The sequence below is a fragment of the Centruroides vittatus genome, unplaced genomic scaffold (genome assembly GCF_030686945.1).
Source record: "Centruroides vittatus isolate TY-2023 unplaced genomic scaffold, ASM3068694v2 contig_329, whole genome shotgun sequence".
NCBI lineage: Eukaryota > Metazoa > Arthropoda > Arachnida > Scorpiones > Buthidae > Centruroides > Centruroides vittatus.
In genome coordinates this window covers 2,186,153-2,206,951 of record NW_027122113.1, presented here as the reverse complement: position 1 = coordinate 2,206,951, position 20,799 = coordinate 2,186,153, and the positions used below count along the sequence as shown (strand labels likewise).

The window sequence follows — 20,799 nt, the reverse complement described above, 5'->3', positions numbered from 1 at the left end:
TGTCATTTTCTTTTATATTCTATTGAAATTTTTTCTTAAATTTGTTTTTTTAATTCTAGGAATATCAAGGACATAAAGACATGATGAAGATAATTATAACTATTGGATGTACAATTTGCATTCTTTGTCTGCTCATAACAGTCTTTTTACTCTTTTTGTTAAGGTAAAAGATCATTTCATTATTATTCAAAGATCAAAATGTATATAATAATTTCTGTTTTCTTTATTTTCAGGAATCTAACTGGAGATAATATAATAATACACAGAAACCTCTTCCTCTGTTTATTAATTTCTGAAATAATATTTTTGGGAGGGATAGATCAGACTACATACCACATTATCTGCAGTACTATTGCTGGTCTTCTACATTACTTCTTGTTAGTTACTTTTGCTTGGGCTTCCCTGGAAGGTTTTCAATATTATATCATGTTGACAGAAATGGTAGAACCAGAAAAGTCCAGAGGATGTTGGTATTATCTTCTTGCTTACGGTGTGCCCATTATAATTGTTGCCATATCTGCTACGGTAGATCCATACAGTTATGGAACAGAAAAATATTGTTGGCTTCGAGCAGATAATTACTTCACCTACAGCTTTATTGGTCCTGCTGTTGGAATATTATTTGTTAGTACAATTTAGCAAAAATTTTTTAAAATTTTTATATAAAAAGTTTATTAAAATTTGTACTTTACAGGGAGGATCTGTGTTTTTAATAATAGCCATTTCTATAATGTGTCAGCATTCAAATTTAGCAACTACTGTCAAAGGTAAAGAAGAAGCAAAACTTGCTAGCATAAGGTAAGTCAAAATATTCAATAATTTTCACTTTCCTAGCATTCGGGAACTTAAATTTTGCAGATAACTTTCAGATCTTGGATCCGACTGGCAATAATCCTGTTCTGTCTCTTGGTTTTGACTTGGACAACAGGTTTATTATATGCAAATAGAGAGACAATCTTCTTAGCATATATTTTTATGGTGGTCAACACTCTGCAAGGACTATACATTTTGGTTTTCTATTCATTTGGAAGTATAAAGGTAAGTATTCATTGCTATACAACATAATAAATATTAACCATGATTTTTAAATGCAATTAAATTTAATATCTCTAAAATTTAGGTTAGAGAAGAATTAAGAAAATTTCTCCACCAAAGAGGCCTGTTATCATTACAAGTTTACAGCCCAAAATCCGAAGATGCCTTGACTAGTCATCAGCCAAATGGAACAGTTCCTGCAGTTTCCAGCCCAAGCCAACATAGTGTGGGTACTATCCCCTACCCTCTGATATCTTCCTCTGTTTGCCCTATTCCTTCAGGTATTGCCTGCACTCATAGCATTTTCATTTGTTTTTGCTAATGCATGTTTTCCTAATTTAGTTTTTATTAAACATTACATATATATTTTAATATAATAAATATACTTTTGTAAAAAATTCCCTCTGGAATGTTACCAAAATTAAAACTATACAATTAAAAACTTTCTTTTAAGTTAAATGAAAATTCAAATAATAAATTGCAAGCATGAATTTTTGCATGAAATAAATTTTTTCTTGACTTTTGAATGATTTGCACTATTCTTTTTATCTTATTTATTCTATTCTTTAATTATTACCATTTTCTCTATCTAAAATGCCCCTTTTTTAATTGCTACTCTAACAATTTTTTAAATACTACTAATTTTTGTAAATAACAAAATGTATGATCAATCTTGAAATATTTTTAGGATAGAAAATATCAAGGATTTCTTAATTAATGAATAATTGATTACAACGGTGACTTCTGACAGGAATTGTTGCAACTTTATACTACTAGTATAATATTGGTTTTAATAACTAAAACTCAGAAATAATTTTTTTTAAATCAATATCATGAAAATAAATATTTAAAAAAAATTAAATTTTTACATTAATATATCCTTAAATAATTTTAAATAGTACCTCATTATTTTTTCACTTAAAGATACCTCCGGAGTCCTGGAGCTTACCGAAAGAAGAAAATTCTTCTATAGTGCTCAAATTCACAACACCAGGTACATTAGAACAATTCTTATTTAGGTACAATCCTTAACAAATGACTTATGTTCTTATGCTTTCAGGTCTCCCATATACTACAGTGCCCAACAGCCAGGAAGCTGAAAAAGATAATTTAACCCCTAATGTTGCTAAAGAATTGAAGAAGTTTTCATATAATATACAACCAGTGGTGCAAAGGTATAGCAAGTCTTCCGAAGCCGAAGTTTATGTGTCGAATTCCAACACTGCAACTTTACAAAACTGGCCACAAGAAAAATGGTACAGAAGTTCTCCGTATCAGCCATATTCGGATATTTGTACTCCTTACGTCGACCACATCTACGAATCCATTGAAAATCACCTGGAAACACCAGAAAATCGTTTCTATGCCAGTAAAGTTCATCAAAATTTTGAACGGTGTTGTAGTGAGCGATCGGATTTAAGTCAGCATTCATTATTGAACTATGGACCCGACCAACATTCATATTTAACAGAATCTCTCACACTGAAACGCCATACACGTTCTCCTCTTCCACAACAGATATATGGTGATAGCAAAACTTATTCTAGTAAGTCGCCCGAGATGCAAAAGTGGTATCGTCATGAACGACACCACAGGAGTCATCAACGCTCTTCCAGTGACAAACTTCCTAATGATGTGATACAAATTATGAATGACATTTGCATTCCAAATAATGAAGAAAGTCAAAGACTTTCGAGTGTGGACAATGTAGTTTTTCCAGACTTACTCAAGTGCCGAAACAGTTCAGAAGTCATGGGATTGATGGCCGTAATGGATAGGGAGAAAGTGAAAAGTTGTTTACCATCATATAACACAGAACTTAATTATAAACTAAGTACTGGTACTCCCTGCTGATAATAACTAATGTTAAATTTATGGGAGTTTCTCAGGTAATTGTGTGCTCTTTAAAAGAGAATGATTCTGGCAAGTTTGAAACTCGTCGGGGAATCAAATCAGCTCTATTTAAATACTAGTTTAAAGATGTTAGTAAAAGTGTGACTTTCAAATCTTTGAAAAATTTTTTGATGTTCAAATGCAGGCAAAAATTTTCCAATTAATCTCTGCATGCTTCCTAGTCTGAATGGCCTAGTCAAGATAACTTTTTGTATCTTGGTTGCATTTCAATTCTTTTGTATAAAAGTTTCTTAAAATTACGAAGCACTGGCTTCTAGCCTTATACTATACGTTTTTTGTCGATGAAATGAAATCTGGTATAATGTAACTTCTGTCAAAAAAGGATATCCTGATTGTATGGCTGATTATTTTATCAATGTTGCATTAAAGGGTGGTTAAATAATTAAAATGTACAAAGACTATTTCTTTCAAGTATAAAAGAAAAAACAATTTACACAATATTTGAATTTATATTCATTTTTTGATTTTATATATTATAAAAGAGCAGACCGTCCTCTTGATTAAAGCATTCGTTTGCAAAACTGTCTTCATCATTAAAATTGTCAATTTAAAATATTCTGACATTCCATCCAATCAATGAAAACTGGGTTATATAAATGTCGTGAATCTTTTTTTTGTATATTCCTAGAATTAATTAAATGTAAATATTAATAATCTGTACTTGTTTATTTGGTAACATTATTTCACTTTGCCTTTCTCTGGTAGTTTATAAAGAAAAAAAAAATTCTAATCATGGTGTGTTTTTTGGAGATTTTTAGATAAATGTATAAAAAAAGTCTTATTTGTATATGTAATTTGAAAACAATTAAATACAATTTTACTGTATAAATACAAGTTATATAAACAGACTAAAATTTTTCAATTATTAATTGGCAAGTAAAGAAATTTCATTGTAATAATTTTTTTCTAATATTTTAATGGTTCCTATTAAATTAATGAAGTAAATAATTAAATGTGAAAAAATTAAGAAATAAAATATGATTTTTTTTGAATGATGTCATATAAGTTATTACTGAAAACTTAACTTCCAAATTCCTTTACCCCAAAAACACACAAACATAAAATAAAAAAACAGTTTTATAATTCCCAGTTGTTATTAATATATAAAAATGTGCACTTAATGAATACTTGAAAACTACCAAGTAATTATATAACATTTATACTTATTTATTGCTTGTTATATTTTTACAATATATTATTTTGTAGAATTTTTTGTAATGGAATATAATTTGAATAAAATTACACCACCACAGCTTTTTAACAGACTGCACTTGATAAATTTTATTGGTCTAAATCATGCAGATTGTCATGCAGCATTCATACATAGCAAACCCTTAACATATAGATATAGTTTGTACCTCAAATGTACAAAAAATGAATCTCTAGAGACAAACTTATATTCTATTGTCTTAATCCTAGATACATACACAATTTAAACTAACATATCTTACAATTATGGCCCCCAACACATTTACACAACCATGATCACATTTGTATTTTTTTATCTTTTATATTTTTAGTTTTTAGATATGCACAGTATAGTGAAATACAATAATAGACAATTTACACTAACAATGGCACAAAGCTTGGAAAATTATTATGTCTTTTGACTACTATGTGCTGGGCATTGTTTACATCTTGTTCTTCACAAATGATATGCAACGTCGATGATAATAATAATAATAATAAATTTTTTTGGCAATGTATGAAATGAACAAATCTGAACTATATATATATCACTCAAAAATTTACACAGTAGTCAAAATCATAACAATATACCATATTCAACTGGGATTGAGGTAAAGAGAGTCAAAATCCAGTTGGCCTTAATTTAAAAAATAAGAAAATTTGGGCTGTTTCAAGCAGCCAGCTGCTTAAAATCTTTGAAATTATATTAATTTAGTTTTCAAAATGTTAAATGTTTTGATTTTTTCAGGAAAGGGAAGACAATTTATTGACAACCAGAGTTTTATAGGCCTCATTCCCAAGTTGTATAAAATGATAATGAATGATTGTACTTTATACATGCATATATATATATATACATACATATATATGAGAATATAATATATATATATATACAAATATGCTGTGACCACTGAAATTAGAGAGATTAGTTAATTCAGAATTTGCAGATTGCACCCGAATTTTTAAGTGAGAGCAGAGGTTCAACCTCTGTGAAAAGTGATATTTGTTTAATTAATTTATTTTTTTATTTTTCTCCCCCTCTCTCTCTAAATTTTTTTTATTGCCATCAAGTATAAACACAATACTGACTAAGATCTGAAGTTGAAGGGAAATATACAGTACATTGTTTACATATAATTATATTTATAATATATATATATATATATATATTTAATATGACTAGCTCATAGTTGTGACAAGTTTAAATTACTCTCTCAAACAGTGGCCTTGAGCAGAAATGTTTAAAGAATTTAGAAAAAGATTAAAAAGTTAACAGTAAATATAAAGACAATTTCAAAAAGATTTCCCTTCAACTTCTTTGCAAAAAAATGTATAATAAAAAATAATATAATAATAATAATAATATTAATAATAATAATAATGAGATTTAAGTTTACATTACAAAAATGCCATAGTTTAGGAACCTATAAAGAATATTACAACAAAGTGATTTCCAACAGTATTATACATTTTAAAACTGCATTACTTTCAAGTGGTATGAATTATATATGAATAATGCAACATGAGATGCTAGTGAAAGAAAAATAGACATGAGGATGCATAGTAAGAATACATGCCACACATACACACACACATGCATACGATTGGGGGGGGGGGTCCCACCCACCCACCCAATTGTACTCATGAAATATATCTTTTTTATCACATTTAATTGAAAGTTTTTTGTCACTATTATTTTCTTTGATGTAATGAAACATTATTCTCATCACATTTGACTGAGCTACACAGGAACTTGTTCTTTAGAACATTTTTCCCTTTTTTTTTTACATTTTAAGTACATTATATTTCTGCAGCTGCCTCATAAAATATTATATGAACACCTATATTTACTGTGATAAAATAACCTTAGAGCAGCCATATTCTTCAAATTTTTTAAATCTGTTTTTCTGAATTACAACAAATTTATTATTTAATTTCAAAAAATTAATTACATCATAAGATTTAATGCATTCAGCATCCTTTACAAAAACCTGTCTTTATATTATTATTATTATTTTTAAATACCATCCCTTCCCCCCACCCCTGTGTGTGGAACCTGACATATGTGGGGGGACAAGAAAGGGACATAAGGCACTTCACAACACCTTATTAACAGATATTGAAGTGTTAACATGAAATTGGGGTAACACGAAAAGGTGACACAAGCTTAACTTTTTAAATTGAAGTGATTTTTATAAGATTACAGAAAAACAAAGCTAAATTTTCTCTCTTAGTCAGATAAACAAATCTTGTGTCAAGTTGAGCAATAACGAAGAAACTGAAAGAAGTTTTTTTCAAGTCAAACAAAGTTGTTCTATTAGTCATATTTGAAGTAATTTAAGACAGCAAACATATATTAAGAAAAGTTAACTTGCATATTACTCTATATTAATATAGAGTTTCTTATTTTTAAACACTAGCAACTAACAATTTACACAATTCCTAACAAGCAACACCAATCTTATAAACTATCTTAAACCTAATTTGAAAATGAAAACTATTTTTAAGAATCTGATTAAACTTATTTCTAAACTTATCCTAGGGCTTTTTTTTTTTTATCATCATCATTGAAATACATGACAAGCACATAATGCAATTTTTGTTCAACTGGAAAATTCTATTTAAAGTTATACCATAAAAATACTAGAACATTATATACTTAATGCTTAAAATTGGTTAAGAAAAATTGGAAATGTTAAAGTCCACGGAAAATGATCATTTCAATTTCAAAAGTTCACAAAGTGAATAGTATATATTCTGTTGCAGTCAACGTTTCATTATAGAAGAGAAAAATCAAAGGAGATGTTCTTAGCATAATTTTCCCCACAAGAAAAACCTTTGACTAATATCTTATATTATTGTAATTATTTCAAAAATTATAACAATACGAACAATGGATTCTAAATAACATTCCATTGGTTTAATCTTCCTCAATTTCTTGATCTTAAATCATCTAATGCAGTTACCCCAATTATCCCTTTTTCATTTGAATATTGTGTGGTCAGTGATTTAGCTTTCCCAGCTTTTGGCAAATGGTACCTGAAAAAGTTTTAAAATATACGGTTATAGTTCAAAGATATATTGATGTTTATATTCATAAAGTTATGTACCACATGATGAATCTTACTTATTCAGACACCATAATTGGCCCCAAGACGTTCTTTTAAAGGGGCAGGAAACTGATCTGAAAACCGTCTCCAATTTTCTTCACCAACTTGGTTCTTAAAACCATGAAGAATCTATAATCCCAGAAAATTTTTTTTATCAATACACATTTATAATATAAAATTTTTAAAAATTTTGCATAATTATTATTAATCTTAAATTTTATTTTACCTCATTAAACATATGTTTGAGGTCTTGTTTGGGAGTTGCCCAAGAAGCAACAGCATCACAGAAAAAAATAAAATCTTGAACCACTCCGGCCGGATTTACGCCGATCATGCTACATATCCCACGAAATGCAGAATCTTTCTCTTCATTATCACGAATGTTTCTTAATGAAGTACACCTTTAATATTCAATATTTCATTACTTTTCTTTCAAATACACTAATTAGATAAATATAAAAACATCTAATTGTGTAGTTAGTTGATTGTGAGTAAGTGATATGAGTATCTTGTAATTTGCAGCTTCAAAATAACAGAAAAAAAAGTATTTGTAATAATAAGAATAAGAAAAAATATTTAAAATATAATTAAAAAACTAAACTTATCAACAAGCATGCCAATATACAAACCAATTTTTTTTTTTAATGCAAACAGGTGCAAAAATGTTACTGACAAGCCCAAACACCATTCACTGATATTTGTGATAAATTAAAAACTACATATATTAAAAATAAAATAAAATTAAAAATAACAGAACTTATTAGTTACTTAAAAAGACAATAAAAATATTATAGCAGTTAATATACAAGTGCAATACTACATTAATAAATAATAATAATCTTTTATTACTAAAAATAAGTTGTTATTTTTTTTTAAATCCCTTAAGTTACATTTAGCAAGATAATTACTATTTAAATGTGACAAAATTTATAAACAACATAAACAATTTTTTAAATACATTTAAACAATGTTAAATTCTCAAGGTTCTTCAAATATAATAATTTAAACATCTATGAGAACATTTGCCCTATTTCAGAAAGAGAACAAAGTAGGAATAAGTTATGATATGTATCAAATAGATACAAAATTCTTTTTAAAAAAATCTTAATTATTCAAACTTTAAACTTTCACAGACCAAATTCTACATAGTAAACTCTAAAGAATTATACAATTCATTTACTTGCTTTGTATACTGTAATATAAAATTTATATTTTTAATACATAAATATAGTTTCAACAAAATTTACTTCTGTATGAAAATATATAAGTAAAATTCTTCTGAGGCTTCTCTAGATTTTTATTCATAGCTGGAGAAGCTTGAGGATTGCAGTTATGATCTTTTTTGAATTATTATTATTCATAGCAAACTCCTAATTTCTTAAAAACACTTTGTAGGCCATTTTATATAATAATGATGCATTCCTTATCTACTGAACTAAGTTTCTTTCTTCATTGTCCTTTTTTTTCTTTTACAGAATGGAAAACAACCACAGAAAACAAGATCTGGACTATATATAATATGCTTTAATAATGCATTATTAAGTTTTTAAGAACTTTATTTATTTTTTGTTTTGCTGATATGAAATTAACAATGAGCCACAGAAACAACTGCTATTTCAATCTTCAGTACTGGACTCTTCTTGGTTCTTCTGAGATCCATAGTGTATTTTTGTTTGGTTATTCCATATTGTAAATTAATACTTTGAACGTCTAAAGATATATTAATAGTTGAAAGTGAGAAATCTACGTTTTTAGCTGTTTCCTTTTTTAAATATTTCCCATTTAAGGACAATTATTCTATTTAAATATAATAACTAGATTTAAATAATCTTGTCTATAAATTTCTTGAATAATAACAATAAAAGTTTTTTTTATTATTTACTGAATTACTTACACTTAAATCATCATATCAAAGAATAATTTGTGAAAATACTTACATGGGGGAAACAATTTCATACATTATTATTATTATGATTACTAAATCAAAAATAAATGTTAAGAAAATGTAAAATTTGTCATCCATTCTAGTTATTAACAGTTTACAAATTAATGGACTAACCCATGAAAAATATCTTTTGACTATAGATGTCTTTTTGTATCTGCAATCTGACAAATATATTGTGTTAATTAGACTTATTATATTTTTTGAAGTGCTTGGAATAATGAAAATGATTAGAGAACCCTGAAAATAATTTAAATTCTAAATTAAAAAAACATAGTAGACAATTGATTATTATTATTTTTTATAAATGTCTCTTTATAAAATTAAAGTTGAAGAAATTGTTTTCATGGCTATTATCAAACAATCTATTTCAGTTTAAATTTTATAAGATTTATTTCCATAATAATGACCATTTCTTTGTCATCACTATAACAATAGACAGAAAATCTGTAGAGTTCTGAATTAAATAAATTTCTATGAATGAAATTTCGTCAACAACTAAAGCACCCAAATTTAATCAATGGAAGCAGAAAGTTCACATCATTCTGGGAAATGGTTATATAAATAAGTTAAACTTTTAAACAAACATAGTTTTAAACAAACTCTCCCGATAACCAGGTTTTTTTTCTTTTGGTTTATTATAACTGCTTACTCTATATACTTCTTGTTCTTGTAATTTATTCAGAATTTTAGAACCTTTGATTTATAGTCTTGAAGCTTAAACATCCTAATATAATCACTGCTACAGTAGTTGTTTTTTGTTTTTTTATGAGAATTCACAAAATTTATGAAAGATTAATAAATCTTCAATTATGTTTGCAGTATGTTTCGGGAAGGATTCTTCTGGTGGTTTTAGTATATGGTATATATTATCTTACAACCATAAAAAGTTTGTCTTATATAATAATATCTAATTTACACTAAACATAAATCAAAATTTTTTTAAAAATTTTGAAACGATCCAATCATTCTCTAAAATGACATATTAAATAATAAAGGTTTTAAAAAAATCAATACGTGGAAAGTAAAATAATTCCATAAATTTTAGTCATTTTATATACTACATTCAAATAACAATAATATATGATAAAGCAAGATAATTCGACATCAAAAAATAACATAAAATATTGAGATGCTTTCTTGTTTGAGTATTTCTTAATGAGAATTCAGTATCAAAAGATTTATGATATATTATGGAAAAATAATTAGTCATATAAATCATACTATACTTAGTATCAGAAATTTTTCTGAATATGAATTTAATGAATCATTCACTGTTTTAAATGAAATATTTTTTAAATATACAACAATTATTCTTAGTTTTAAATAGTAACTAAAATCTTTAACTGCAAAAAAAACCTGTATCTTTGGTGTATTTTATATCACTATTTCTAAAACATGCAGTGTATCATAAATTTAGCATGAAGACAGACAAATGTACTTTTTTAAATAAAGTTATGTGAAAAAGTAAAAGGAAAAATGCATAGAATTTCAGCATATTTCTGCTAATTTAATCAATAAATATCATCAAGTATAGAAATGAAATGATGCTAAAAAGTTTTGCAAAATATTTAAAGCACAAAAATTCAACATTGAGTAAGCATTATTATACATTAACTTCTTCATAAACCTTTATAATAATATACCATAATTAATGATATTTTCATACAAATTCAAAAAAATATTTCCTGTCCTGACAATCCTCATGATAAATTTTACAAATCTCTTTATTATCAAGGTATGTTCTCTATTAAAGATTGCTTCATGCATAAATAACTTCAAATTAAGAGAATTTAAAATTTGTACAATTTCATTTTAATATTAAATAATAAACAAATATTCATTTTGTAAACAAATTATGAACAGTTTTTCATGGAGAGTTGAATTTATACAAATTTTCAAAACCTACATCTTTTAATGTCATTTATGTAAAAATTTGTGAATATAATGTTGATCCTTAACAATTCTTTCAATTTTTAAGAAAATTAGAATAAATCAAATTAAACATAATACAACCAACACACTGAATATCAACTGTACTAGGCTGATTAAACTCAATCATCACATACAGAAAAATATCTTCAGAACAAATTATTCAATATATTTCAGATATAATATCTAAAGTATAAGATGCAACTGATAAATAAAATTGATGTTGAAATCACCCAGTAAAAATTGTTCCTGATTTTTAAATGACCCATAATAATTAATGAAAAACCACAAGAATCTGATTTCATACTCTAAAAATTAAAGATACTTTTTAGTCAGTAGCTTATTCTTAAACAGATTTATAACAATCTTCAAAAACTATTTCACAACTGAAAAATTATAATAATAATAATAATCATCATCATCATTCAATTCTAATACTCCAAACATAATTAAAAGGTATCTGCAGAATCATCAAATTACAAATAATTGATTATATATGCTTTAGCTAGTTAAATTTATTACTAACCTGATGAATGATTAATTTCATATTACAGATAGGCATTTGTTGAATACTTAATGATTTATTGACAGTGATTTAATATTAAATAAATTTATTTTCTTGACATTTTCGGACGGAATTAATTACACATAATCCATAATTTACCAGAAAACTTTAATTACATTTTATATCACATCCAAAGGATAATTTAAGAAGGTAGCACCTTTCATAATAACTCTATATCTATAATTTCAAAACATTACACTATGTAGCATTAATTTGAGAACTTATTTTGCAAAATGTAGATCATTATTCAGTTTCATTTACTGTAACACATGTAGAAGTGAAATATGTCTTCTAATCTGTATGACGACTTTCATTTCTATATATTACAGATGCAAGATGATACTATGCAGAAATGTATAGAATAATCTTTGGTAGACTAATTTATAAATGAATCATAATATTCAGAGAATAGTTGCAATTTCCATCAACACCTATTAAATTACTGCTGTCTTACTCTCCAAACAATTATGCCTATAAGTAAAATACAAAATATTATATGTAATCTTGGAATAATAAAGTACAACTGACTCAAACAATCTTGCTATTCTCAGAATTTATTTGAGGCACTCTTCCAAAAATAATATTGCAATAGAAACATTTTTTTTGAACTATACAGAGCAATAAACACAGTAAAATATAGTATTTTAGTTTTATAATTGCTGAATACTTTTGTAAGATGGATAGAATATGGTTTCTAATACATATGATTTCTACAAGCAATACTGTGAAAGATGTTTTAGCCTCCAATTTTATCTTATGCAACTTTATGTGGAGCAATGTTAATCATCTTTTCAGATTCAATTTATATCTAATAAATTTAAAGAATTACTCATATGTCACATAATAATGACATCATAGATCATTTTAACAATTACAGTAAAACAAATGAATTATTATTGTCATTCTTAGACTTTTCCAAGAAAAAGTAATTTTTACATCATTATATATTATAAGCATTACTAAATTAATTAAAAAGTATAAGAATTACAAACATTTTTTTAAACTTCAAAATAACATTGCACAAAACAATTAGATGATATTTTGATAGATTTATTTTCTAAGAAAATTTATACTGACAATCAATGTTAATATAGTAAAACATTGAAAATTTGGACTAACTAGAGCTGGACCTCATCCAAATTTTCAAATATATGTGTAAATTAGCATTTTAAGTACTGAAAATTCCAAATACACCATAACTGAAGTTGAAGCATTCTAAGTTCAAGCCAATGTTTCACAAGAAATGTACTTACAAAAATTCAAAATATAATTTACAGAATCACAATTTAAACAAAAAATATCTAATCATATTTTCAAATTTAAAAAATTATAAATTATGAAAAAATATTAGAACAACAAAGTTAGCATTAATATTCATTTTTCAATAACCAAATCTGGATTTTCAACACTTCTGTATTTTAGAATCTTTCCAAAATCTTATTCATAAATAATTCCTAAATATTCTTACTTTTTCATGCTAGGTGCATTGTTTTAGCTACATTAAAACTATTTCATCATAATATGGAATAAAATTTCCATTTGTTCTATTGTTTTCCCTGACTATTATTTTTATATAAAACAAAACCATTAACTCCTTTGTAATATTAAGTTAATGCAGCAATATCTTCTAAATATTCTGAGCAGTTTGATGTTAAACTTCTTTAGAAATTTTTTAAAGATAACACAATTGCTCATTTTATTTTAAAACAAGCAGAATTTTGAAAGAGAAACGGTTCAAATGCAAAAATGCAACTAATTCTAATTTTTTAACAATTCAAAAATTTTTGAGTTTTAATCAGTTATTTTCTTTAGCTGATAACAAAGCATTGATAATAGCTTTAATCCAAACCTAATCTTTCATAAGCTAAAATTATACCAATTCTGCTTTAATGGAATACAAACTAAGTGATCTTTTGTATTTTTGTACATAATTTTGTACTCTAATGAAGCAGTAATTGGCATAATTAATATATCACCTTTGTATTCATTTTGAAGTTTTAAGGTTTGATATTTCATTGACTATTTTTCCTAACATTTTATTTTGTATCAGTGTCTTGTATCAATTCATTTTTTTATGTTAATCATTTTATTTCATTTATTTTTACATGAAGCTGTATTAATAGTCTTTGAAGATTCAAAATCAGTTTGTTGTTGAATTAAATATTAATTCATTCAATTAAATTTGTAGTTGGTTTAAGTAATAAGAAGAAATTATAAAAGTCATCTACATTAATTTATGTATAATTTCATATTTTAATAAACAGATCATTAAATCTTCTAAACAGATGACTAAATAAATTTATTTAAGCAAGTATTATCATCTTTACTATGTAAAACAATTCTTTCTAACTGAAGAAAGATTGATTTGTAATCGGGTTACTTTGAGGCTAATAGCCTCCTAGTAACCTGATAACTAACATTTCATTAGTAATATTTAATTGGTTGTTTTCATAGCTAATTATATTCTTAAAGGAAAAATCAAAAAATTAATCATAAATAATCAATAATTTGTTTTAATGAAAATTATAAACTAGTAAGTTATCAAGTAAAAATATAATATATATTGCAATACAATAAATGATTTGTATTAAAAACATTTTTTATTAATAGTAAACCTCAGTTTATATATCATACATGATAACTTACTTTCATACACACACAAAAAACTTGTTAGAATTTTTATTCCTTGTTTTAAATTTCACTAAAACTTATAAAATAAAATGCAAAATTAGCAATTAAAGACTAATAAAAAGATCAGTATAAACTTACTAAATAAAAATATAAAACATCATAAGCATATAAAGATATGTACAGATAATCCCCATTTAATGTAGGTTCAGCAATATATTTATAATGCTGTTTATTCGATTAATTAGGAAAAATATTCGTAAAATAACTTACATGAACTATAAAATTATTGAAGTGATCCTATGTAGTCCTCCTACTTATATAATTTAGGGATTCCTAACCTTTTTCATGTATCAACACCTTCTAAGAAAAAGAATTTTTAATTGACATCCTTCAATATCTATGTATGAATATATTACACTAAAGAGAGGTTTGTGTTACCTAAACAACCATCTAGATTTTTTTGCAGGTTTGAATGAATTAGGTATTGGTAGACAGAAATGGGTCTGCACATGTGCAGTAAGCATTTTGTTTTTGGATCAAATTATCCATTCTGGAGTTATATCAATTTGCAAAATTTCTGAAATTTCCTTATCATTTTGTGTAGGGAGCTGATAAGAAACTTGTTGCATCATTGAGATTTTGTAACAATTCAGTGTTAGGTTCACTGAATTGTTAGCCAGTAGGACTTTGCTGACAGAAAAAGTTGGGCTCTATTGGATTTACCACTTTAAATGTGGTATACAAAGCAATTTTGTAATTTACTTTTGTAATTGATGTAACTAATAAACAATCCAAATATATACCAATTTCTAAAAACTTGAAATATCATGGCAAGAATGATACCAAATATGGCTAATATTGACAAACAGGAATGAGGATATGTAAATCTAATTTTGTTACATTTATCTTTCACTTACTTTATTCAAAATTGCAAATACTTATCTACATTCTATGTTGTTCTAATATAGAAATTTCAAGAATTTTGTATCTATAAATGTTTAAAATTTCTCAAAAATGTTTAAGTCAGATCTTGGTTCAATCACTATCAGGTTTAAAAATATCTATAAAAGAAGAAACCATATATACTAAATTCCAGCAATATTTAATTTGAAAAAATAAACATTTTTGGTCCTTTTAGGCCTGCTTCAGGTTTAAAACTGCATTGAACTGTTTAAAAATTAATGTTTGGTTTATAGAATGTATCAATTCTATGAACATTTGTAAAACACAGTGTTTAAAACCTGAAGCAGACCTATCAAGAGCTGAAAATATTTTTTTCTTCAAATATTATTGGAATTTGGTATGCGTGGTTTCTTCTTTTGCAGCTTTTATAACTTTTTAATAGAGATGTCAATTTATAAGATTATACTTATTTTTATAATTCTCATGAGATCTCCAAAAATTAGCCAAAATTAGTCTATTTTTAAAAATAGTCTCTTAGACCTTAATTATAAATAAAATAGGTTTATCAATTACATTATGAGATCATCTTATGGTGTTTATACTAGATAAATCCAGCAATAACAATTTATATTAAAAAAAAATTCCTTTATGTTAAATCTATTTTTAAAATAGAAAAATTCTAATATTAATAGTATAATATATTCAATCATACGTATAACAAGAATGACAACTATAATACTGCAATGTAAAAAGCTTTCATGCTCACTATGTCACATGTTGTCTACAAGAAAACTAATGTGATAATTTAACATTAGATAATTTAAAAACTATCATATGCAATACCTCTATCTAATACTAATACAACAAAAATAGTTTCTTGAAATGTATTCATACATAAGAATAATGAAAAAACATTACTTATGTCTAAGAAATAATTTGGGTATGACAATAAATATCTCTCAAAATTTTGAAATGATGATCTGATTAATAAATGAAAACATTAATCTGGCTTTTAAAGCATCAAAATAGTTTTGACATTAACCAAACCTTCTCCAAAGATAGTACACTGGCAAAAAATAAAATCCCAACACCAAGAAAAAATTAGTTTAGAGGAATGAAATTCAGGCAAAGCATTTGTCTAGGTAGCATACTTATTTGATTGAATTTTTAAGGTCACAGGCTAGAGTATGTGCAAGAAGAACCATTTCAAATGTGAAATGGTGGTACATTAATAACTGCTGTAGTCGCCACGATTTTGAATTCAAGCATGCAAACGTGCATGCACTGTGTCGTACAGGTGCCATATGTCATTTTGTGGGATGGAGTTCCATACCTGTTGCACTTGGTCAGTCAAATCAGCAACAGTTAATGCTGGTTGTGGGTGATGCTGAATTTGTCATCCAATAATGTCCCATTCATGCTAGATGGGAGAAAGATGTGAAGATCTCGCAGGCCAAAGCAACATGTTGACACTCTGTAGAGCATGTCGAGTGGCAGCAGCAGTATGAAAACGAGCATCATCCTGTTGGTAAACACCTCCTTGAATATGCTCATAAATGGCAGTACAACCAGTTCAATCACCATTCTGATGTAAAAATTTGCTGTCAAGGTGCTTGGGATAATAACGAGAGTGCTCTTGCTGTCATAAGAAATCACTCCCCAGACCATAACTCCTGGTGTAGGTCCAGTGTGTCTACACTGCAGACAGCTTAGTTCCAAGTGCTCACCTGGCATCCTTCTAACGAACATATGGCCATCACTGGCACCAAGACAGAAACAGCTCTCATCTGAGAACAGATTTCCACTCTGCCCTCCAATGAGCTCTTGCTGGACACCACTAAAGTTGCAGATGGCAGTAATTTGGAGTTACTGGAATGAACGGGGTGTCTGGCTTGGAGCTGTCCCTCAAGTAATTGATTTGTTACAGTTCACTGGGTCACTCTGGCACCAACAGGAGCTCTAATTTCTGCTGCAGATGCAGTATGATGCACCATAGCCATGCAGCAAATACGGCAGTCTTCTTGAGACAGCACCTTCTTGTGATCACAACTGTCAACAATCATGCACAGTGGATACATCCTTGCCAAGTCTTTCTGCAATAGTGCAGAAAAAAAATCCACCTTCTCATAGCCTTATACGGCCTCGTTCAAACTCAGTATGCTGCTGATACTGTCTTCTTCGTCTACTTAAAGGATTCTTGACTCAAACCTTAACTCACAACATTCAATCTGGACAATAAATAATGCTCAACAAGTTTACATCGCGTATTTACAGCAAACATGATTTGCATGTTCATAGTGGTGCTACTCACACCACTCTTCTTCGTCTAGTGCAAAATTTGAATAGACGTCATCTTTCAGACATGAAAACATGCCTACCAAGTTTCGTTTACCTAGCACAACGCTTTCTTGGTATTGGGATTTTATTTTCCACCAGTGTACTTGTATAATTGCTTCTCAGTGAGAAGCATTCAAATATAAATGAACAGACACTGAAATTTAATGAAGGAAAAAAAATAATGAGCAATTATTTATTCTGACATTGTCAGAATGCCAAGCTACAATTTTTAATCACATTTTTAATTTAAAATATACACTCTCCATCTCAAATTAGTAGTAGTGTCTTGCCCCTGTACATCATACTTTACATTTAACAATAGAGTTGTGCCAGTCATCAACTGCTTTCAGGGGAGAAGTTTTGAATTAAAATAATGCAAGTTTGTTGCACTTCTAAACAAGGGATCCCCAGTAATATTTAGTCTTACAAAGTTTTTGCCAACATATTATGCTATTCACATAAGTGGTCTTATTATTTTGCATTATGTTTTGTATAATGAACATACATTTTTTTTTCTGAATACCTTATGTATACATAAATACATATAATTGTAATGTTAAGGTAAAAATTAAAAATAAGTTTCATTTATTTTTGACTTTTATACAGAAATTTAATTTGCTGACTAAATGAACAGCCAAATTTTTTATTAGTCTACTTAAGGCAAATTAATTATTAAACAGCTTGATAAAGAATCCACCTGTTCATTTAATATTTAAATTAATTGATTGCATATGTTATTAAATTTCTGTTTTATTTTCATATAATCAAAGATATTTTTATAAACCAACAATGTTTTCCAATAGTTATCAAATTATTATCCTAAATTATCTTTCCAGCTAAGTAATTTTATAGACTAGAAATTTTGTAGCAATATAAACTATAAACATCTTATTAGTTAAGAACTCATCATGAATGAATAATAATAATTTCATATTTTATAAAAACTCAATATCTAATTTGATAATTTAAGTTTTAAGAACATCTTTTTTGAAAACTGCAAATGTCTGAAGAAAACAGATATCTACAAAGAATCAGAGTTTTAGTTTCTGAATAAAAATTAAATGATGGTTTTTTGAAACTTATAATTGAGATTTTTTCACAAATTTCTGATTACTTTTCAAAGTTTAATATTTTTACTCAAGATAGTTAGCATTTTAATGAGTGTCCCTAACTTTTTTCTATGTATTAGCAGAGTCTAACAAACTTCATACTAACCATTCTAAAACTCATGATTCTGCTAGGAAAAACATTTACTTTGTACTACTGAAATCTCCAGATCAACCCTCTGAGGATGGTAAAACACATCTAGTTACCATAATACAGCCAAAAAGAATAAGTAAATAAATAATAATAATAAAAGAAAGTATGCTTAAAAATAGAACTCAATACTTCTACCTGAAACTTAAAAATTGGTTATTAACTAAAATAATAAGTAAATATATAGAAGTGTAACAAAACAAAAATATTACTGTCTGGCCACAGATCTTGAAGCCCCAGTTGGCAGATTTCCAGGAATGGTCTATTTCCATGCTGGGCGAGGAAAGGAAAACAAATGCAAATCAGTGTGCATTGTTAAGCATTGCAATTGAGGTAAAGTTTACCATTTTTCTTCTTTTACAATAATGCACATTTGATTATGGATCAGACACCTTCTCCGAGTTCAAGAAATAAATAATTTCACAGTCAAAGTAAATGCATTATTCACAATGTACTGTACTTAATATTATTTTCAAGCAATTTATCCAAATTAATTAATAAGTATAGATTCTAAAAAGTAAATTGTTAATACAATAGCTAGTAATTAAGTTCAATTTCATTTGTAAATTTGCTTATTGATGTAAACTAACTTATTTTCTGAAGTAACTACCCTATTTTCATAATAGATCTGTCTTTTTTTTTTTTGCCTATGCACAGAATGTCTAGGGGACTTTCTAATCCATAGTTAAACAGTAACCAATTTGTATTGATAGTATTAATTTTAAATCATATAAGCTAACATTTTTAACAATTCAATTCTGTCTTCTATATAATTAATTACAGAATAGCCAATTGAATACAAAATTGTTTGATAATTTCTTACTTTGTACTGCAATTCTACTTTTTACACTGTCATTAAAAGCTAACTCATTTACATACATATCAATATTTCTATCAATTTTCAGTATATTAAATGAGGACTGATTTATTCTTCCTGCTAAAATAAGTATTTCTTAAATTTGAAAAATAATTATTATTAAATAAGAAGATAAATGCTGAAATGTTAATAAATGCTCTAAAGAAAAATGTTACGCTATATAAAATTAATGTATATAAATGCAATTAAAGTTATATATTATAATTTAACTTCCAACATTTCAGAATTATTACAAAATCGAATTAGAATTCTTTTCATAATTATTACCTACTTTAATGTATGTTCATTAATATTTATTAATGCTACTCATTTAAGCTGACAAACTTGAAAATGTAGTAATTAAAGGAATCATTAAGTTTGAATAGAATATAAAATAAATAACTGGAACTTGAATAATAATTTAGGAAAAGATCAAAACAAAGAAATATTTATATAAATAAATTCCAACCCAATCAACTTTGGCAAGATAGATAAATTATTGATTTCAGTTAAGTTTAACTATTGAGGCAAATGATCCATAAAGAGATATTTGACTACAGTTCATAACATATGAATATATTATTGGCTTCTATAACTTGCATGTATTCATTAATACTGAATTTAATTGTCTCAGAATTTGATTATTCAATATTAGTCTAAATATTTTGATAATTTTAACATACCTGTAAAGTTATACAAAATTCTTCAATTATTATTATTACTTATATTTCTTAATTAAACATATAATAGTTTGAAGATGTAAATTACTTTAAATAAAACACGATAAATGTGATAATATTGTGAATATAAAATGAAACCAATTAGTATAGTAAAGGATATATACTTTAATAATATAAATAAAAAAATAAAAAATTTATTTTATAATAATAAAATTTTTATTTCATTTAAATGGGGAATATCTGATAAGAAAAAAAAGATTATTATTAAAATATGATGATTTATAAACAAAAATAATATATTTAATGAAAACATTAAAAAATAATTATAAGTAATATTTATTTAAATTTATAGATGTACCAAAAAAATTGATGCAATAATTTTGCTGTTTATTTGAGTCTTTTATTTAGAAATATTTAATATCTATTTATTCATACTTATATTTAAATAA

The 20,799-nt window shown here is 26.5% G+C and overlaps 2 protein-coding genes across 10 annotated transcripts in view; one reads left to right on the top strand and one right to left on the bottom strand.

Annotated features, from left to right (window-relative positions):
- LOC136973769 (latrophilin Cirl-like) overlaps positions 1–3,768 on the top strand; it is a 119,261-nt gene extending 115,493 nt beyond the window's left edge. For 3 of the 6 annotated variants that reach the window (XM_067268523.1, XM_067268521.1, XM_067268522.1), the window contains 7 exons: positions 60–163; positions 234–624; positions 695–798; positions 870–1,038; positions 1,121–1,261; positions 1,960–2,029; positions 2,096–3,767. In XM_067268523.1, the coding sequence (XP_067124624.1) occupies positions 60–163; positions 234–624; positions 695–798; positions 870–1,038; positions 1,121–1,261; positions 1,960–2,029; positions 2,096–2,889 (1,773 nt within the window). In that variant the 3' untranslated portion in view covers positions 2,890–3,767. Of the gene's footprint in view, positions 1–59; positions 164–233; positions 625–694; positions 799–869; positions 1,039–1,120; positions 1,317–1,959; positions 2,030–2,095 lie in introns of all 6 variants that reach the window. The other 3 variants (XM_067268524.1, XM_067268520.1, XM_067268525.1) reach the window with 2 other exon arrangements.
- Positions 3,769–5,809: 2,041 nt separating this feature from the next.
- The window catches only part of Tnpo (transportin 1), a 75,267-nt gene continuing 60,277 nt past the window's right edge, over positions 5,810–20,799 (bottom strand). For 3 of the 4 annotated variants that reach the window (XM_067268530.1, XM_067268529.1, XM_067268531.1), the window contains exons 20-22: positions 7,474–7,648; positions 7,265–7,376; positions 5,810–7,176 (exon numbers count right to left, since the gene is read on the bottom strand). In XM_067268530.1, the coding sequence (XP_067124631.1) occupies positions 7,269–7,376; positions 7,474–7,648 (283 nt within the window). In that variant the 3' untranslated portion in view covers positions 5,810–7,176; positions 7,265–7,268. Of the gene's footprint in view, positions 7,177–7,264; positions 7,377–7,473; positions 7,649–20,799 lie in introns of those variants that run through there. The other variant, XM_067268532.1, reaches the window with a different exon arrangement.